The sequence below is a fragment of the Morone saxatilis genome, unplaced genomic scaffold, assembly GCF_004916995.1.
Source record: "Morone saxatilis isolate NCDOM2014 unplaced genomic scaffold, NCSU_SB_2.0 Contig6, whole genome shotgun sequence".
Lineage (NCBI taxonomy): Eukaryota > Metazoa > Chordata > Actinopteri > Moronidae > Morone > Morone saxatilis.
The window spans coordinates 2,486,286-2,491,342 of NW_023340206.1; the positions used below are offsets into that span (position 1 = coordinate 2,486,286).

General features: G+C 43.8%; 1 protein-coding gene across 3 annotated transcripts in view; it reads left to right on the forward strand.

Annotated features, from left to right (window-relative positions):
* The window catches only part of LOC118340049 (RCC1 and BTB domain-containing protein 1-like), a 9,842-nt gene that overhangs the window by 1,834 nt on the left and 2,951 nt on the right, over positions 1–5,057 (forward strand). For all 3 annotated transcript variants that reach the window (XM_035677898.1, XM_035677896.1, XM_035677897.1), the window contains 9 exons: positions 305–455; positions 784–950; positions 2,455–2,613; positions 2,702–2,809; positions 2,894–3,036; positions 3,384–3,447; positions 4,257–4,383; positions 4,521–4,647; positions 4,838–4,989. In XM_035677898.1, the coding sequence (XP_035533791.1) occupies positions 305–455; positions 784–950; positions 2,455–2,613; positions 2,702–2,809; positions 2,894–3,036; positions 3,384–3,447; positions 4,257–4,383; positions 4,521–4,647; positions 4,838–4,989 (1,198 nt within the window). The remainder of the gene's footprint in view (positions 1–304; positions 456–783; positions 951–2,454; positions 2,614–2,701; positions 2,810–2,893; positions 3,037–3,383; positions 3,448–4,256; positions 4,384–4,520; positions 4,648–4,837; positions 4,990–5,057) is intronic.

Here is a 5,057-nt window from a genome sequence, read left to right on the forward strand (position 1 = left end):
AGAGCAGAGGTGAGGTAGTCCGCCTCTGTGATAAAACACTGCAGGGAAAATTGCTTTCATTCTCCTTACAACTGGATTGTCAGCATACCACTAACCTTACACAAGTCTGTTATCCTCCATTGTGTTTAGTGTGCATCACATTACATCCTCAGAGTTCTCCGTACCTTTATTGTACCTCTTTTCACGACAGCTTTTGAACGTTTTATTTGTTGTACAGTTACTGGTAGCAAACAATGTTTTTAAGCAGACTTTTTATTTTATGTTAAGTTGTGTGTGTGTGTGTGTGTGTGTTATTGTTTCCCAGGTATTTGTGTTTGGGTTGAACAGCAGTAGCTGCCTTGGCACAGGAGACAGTCTGAGCACCATTGTGCCAAAGAAACTGGACTTCCTGCGGGGGAAAAAGGTAGTCAGCCTGAGCTATGGAAGTGGGCCCCACGTCCTATTGGCTACTGATGGTATGTGATTGCTTATGCTAGCTTTGGAAAATCATTTAGTCTGGAAATCATTGAATCGTACCATGTGTATCTGCTCCCCTCACCTTTAACCCTGTCAACTTATAGTTTTACGTTTCTTGAGTAAGAACTTCTGTTATAACTGTTATATAATAATTTAATGGAAATAGTTCAACACTTTTTGTGTTTGCATCAGCTTGATTAAAGTGATATGTCACCCAAAAGTATTAAGTAATTACCTGTTATAAAAAATGTTTCAAAATGTCCTTATAAGTGCAGATTCTCTTCTGATCTCGACCCACTGTGTAATGTTTGTGTGGATTTATTGCAGATGGACAGCTGTTTGCTTGGGGCCACAATGGCTACAGTCAGATGGGGAACGGGACGACCAACCAGGGACTGTCCCCGGTGCTGGTCACCGCCAACCTACAGAACAAGAAAGTGAGAGAAGTGGCGTGTGGCTCACATCACTCCATGGCCCTCACTCACGATGGAGAGGTAGCTGTTCTTTTAAGTTAACTCGACAGTTTCATCATGATTTGCTGATCTCTCTCTCTCTCTCTCTCTCTCTCATCTCTAAATATACATAATGAATAATGGCCCTGCCCCTTTTTGTTATTTTCTCCATAACAATTGATTAAGCCTTTACTAACAGATTATTATTACTAACAGTTGATGTAGATTCGTTTGTTTGTGTGTTTTTGTTTTTTTTTTAACATAGACGAGCCCAGCACATAGCAACGTTCACCGGGGTTCTGACCGATGGCTTGCTCAACTCTTATTGGAGCACAGAGCAAAAAGGGGCGGGACTTAGGATGGGTCAATTATATAATATATTTTTAATAGAGAAAAAGGATTTGACATTATGTTTACGATGAATGGGAGCAGCATATTTACATATACGACCCCGTTTGTGTTTATGTTTAGTTTTAGATGGGTCACCCTGACGTGGCCACCTCCTGCTCTGCCAGCGTCACACTAAGCAGCTTATTTGTAACCCAGAGGAGTTAAAGCTAATCAGGCTGTGCTTGTGGAAAGCAGGGAAGCCTGTTGCCATGTTAAATGTTACTAACTGCACAGTTTTTCACAGTGTTGTGTAAAGATTGCTCTTTGTCTACTTTGTGTATTTGAGCATCGTCTCCCCTCAGTTTGTGGAGTAGTACGTAAAGGAACAGGTCTTTATTGATGCTTCCTGTTGGGTTTTTCGGGGATGATTTAACAGAACTGACAAACCCTTTCAGTTAAAACACCAATCTGGTGATTTGAGTGTGTGTATATTTGTATTTTCATTTGATGCTTGTTGGGAGGTTAAACGTAGTTTTGCCTTTTTAAGGAATAGTTTGATATTTCGGGAAATACTTTTTTTGCTTACTTGCTGAGCGTGAGATGAGAAGATCGACAGCCTTCCTATATCTAAAGCTGGAGCCAGCAGCTGGTTCGCTTGGCTTAGCACAAACACTGGAGACAGGTGGGGGAAACAGCTAGCCTGGCTCTGCCCAAAGGTAACAAAATCCACGCCGCAGATTAGCACCTCTAAAGCTCACTAATTCACACTCTTGGCACTTGTCCGACCAAGAAATAGCCCGACACGTAACCCCTCGTAAAAACCTCAAGTTGTCGCTTTTACGCAGTTTTGTGTACAGATTAAACAAACCAGATATAATGCGTTAATTAGTGAGCTTTGGAGGAGCTTGGAGGTGGATTTGGTGCCTGTGAACGGTGATTCTACAGTAGCCCAGAACGGACAAACCAAACACTGGTCGTTTGAGGGGTAATCTGGCAATTTCGCATCCCTCAACTGTGAATAGAAATGAGAAAATGATTTTAAGATTCAAGGTTGCCCTCATTGTCTCCTGAATGAGAAAATTGTCTCCAGATAACTCAAATGGAGCTCTTTCTTGCTTTCTTTCCTATAAAACTGAGAGATTTGACTTTCCTCGCGCCATCAAAATCTGACGGTGTTGCCTCCCTGGTCCTGATCTGCCTCCCCCTGCCCCTCCAGGTCTTTGCGTGGGGTTACAATAACTGCGGCCAGATTGGCTCAGGCTCCACAGCCAACCAGCCCTACCCCAGGAAAGTCACCGGCTACCTGCAGGGCAAGACTGCGGTTGCCATCACGTGTGGGCAGACCTCCTCCATGGCTGTCATCGACAACGGAGAGGTGAGGATGCCACTGCGTGACATCTTAACGATCCCAGTGAGAAATCCGAACTTCACGCAGTAAAGAGGATTGTCTTATGTTTATCTAGGTTTATGGCTGGGGCTACAACGGTAACGGACAGCTGGGTATTGGTAACAACGGAAACCAGCTGACGCCTTGCCGCCTCACTGCACTCCAAGGGCTGTGTATTCAACAGGTGAGACAGCAACTCAGTAATGGCCATCACATAATTGCCTATGGGCGTGACTCAGCCATGACTCAAGTGTTCCCTGTTTTCCAGATTGTATCAGGCTACGGCCACTGCCTGGCGTTAACAGACGAAGGGCTGCTCTACGCCTGGGGAGCTAACACCTACGGTCAACTGGGAACTGGCAACAAAAGCAACCACCTCAGCCCCGTACAAATCATGGCTGACAAAGAGAGGTATGTGGAGAAGCAGGGGTGTGTGTGCAAAGCTTATTTTCATTGCAGTATTTCTTTGTATTTGGAGAAAGGCAGGCTTCTTCCCATCCTGTTAAGACTTCAACTTCCCGTTTCCTGTCCTAATTTCCTCGCTCTGTGCCTCAATTTCCGCCCCTGGTCTTAAGTAGTTGTCAGTGGGCAAAAGGAAGCCGTCGTAAAACAATGACCAAATCCTGCCACAGCAAAAACACTGTCCATCACTGTCAGTTTTTTTTTTCCATACATAACACAATATTTACGCTCTCCGTGTGATTCTTTACATAATTAGCATAGCATGCCCTTATGTTAACGCATCTCTTATTTAACAGGGTTGTAGAGGTCGCAGCATGCCATTCAACACATACTTCAGCAGCCAAGACCCAAAGCGGGCAGGTATGTATGCAAGTGAACCTTGTCCTACAATGTTTAGATTTATGCATTTCCCACCTTCAGATTTGGTACAAGGGTCAGTTTGCTGATTTTGACCTCGGATGATCATCCAGTGAGCGTTGAAGGCTCTTCCAGACCACAATACTAGATTTTAGTTTTTCACATACTGAGTCAGTAAGTTTGCGCATTAGTCTGTGGCATGTGGTTTTGTCATGCTCCTAATTTGTCACCTCTTTACCCCCCCAATTATAACTAGGCCTATCTGTTATGTGGTCCCTAATCTTGGCTATAATTTCAGTTTCGGGTCATAGTTTGTCCACCACAGAGCAGTTAATTTTTCTGCTGTAAAATGTCCTGCTCATTAAATATCCTGGTCACATTTCCTTAATAACAAAATGTAATGATTTATTGTCCAAGATTTTTATGTAAAACATTTAAATCAGACTCATAACTCTCAAATATAGACATCTGTATCGATCTGAAAAATCCAGTTTGGCTAGGGCTATATTCTGGTGTATTACTGCACATGGAAAAGTGCTAAATAGGCCTTTCTTACTGCAGACATTTTGACTTGTAATAGTAGCAAGGGCTCAGGTGTTACTAATAACATTAACAATGGCTCTCTTCTATTCAACTGTCCCAGTCAGACATGACAGTTAACAATGAGTGACCATGAACATTGCCAGCACCCTGAAATCGTCCATCTTTCATTTCATTTTAAGGCCGGATCCTTACTGTCCTCGGTCCGTGCCTCTGAGCTGTATCATAAAATGTTTGCGATTGGGATGCTAGTAACCGCGTTCATCCTCCAGGTGTATATGTGGGGTCAGTGTCGGGGTCAGTCCATCGTCATGCCGCACCTCACACACTTCATCAACACTGACGACGTGTTCGCCTGCTTCGCCACGCCCTCCGTCATGTGGAGGCTCATGTCTATGGGTGAGAGAGAGAGAGAGAGAGTGTGTAACTCCTCAGCAGCGTGGTCGTCTTTAACAGAGTTTCTGTTTTTTAAATACATTTTTAAAACACAACGTGAATGTGGCATGATTGTTGCATCGTGCTTTTTTTCCCCCCAGAGCATGACGACTTCCTGACGGTTGCGGAGGCTCTGAGGAAAGAGTTCGACAGTCCAGAAACAGCCGACCTAAAATTCAGCGTCGAAGGCAAATGCATTCACGTTCACAAAGCTGTGCTGAAGATCAGGTGAATATGCATAAGACATAGATAGAACTCAAAATTAACAAAAGAAATCAAGCTTCTCAAATGTTGTCTATACAGGATTATTAGAGATTATCAGCAGACATTCGATGCCACTGTCACTGGTTACTTGACACTTCTTTTTAACACATCTGTACTATATACAGTATGAATAATGGTCTTTTGTTTGGAGTAGGTGTGAGCATTTCCGGTCCATGTTTCGCTCCCAGTGGACGGAGGATCAGCAGGACGTGATAGAGATCGGCCAGTTCTCTTACCCCGTCTACAGATCCTTCCTGCAGTTCCTCTACACAGACACCGTTGACCTGCCACCTGAGGACGCCATCGGTTAGCACGCATTCAGTTGTAAAACACCACGTTCTCTCATTCGCATGCTTTCTAAGGTTCTCTTTCTT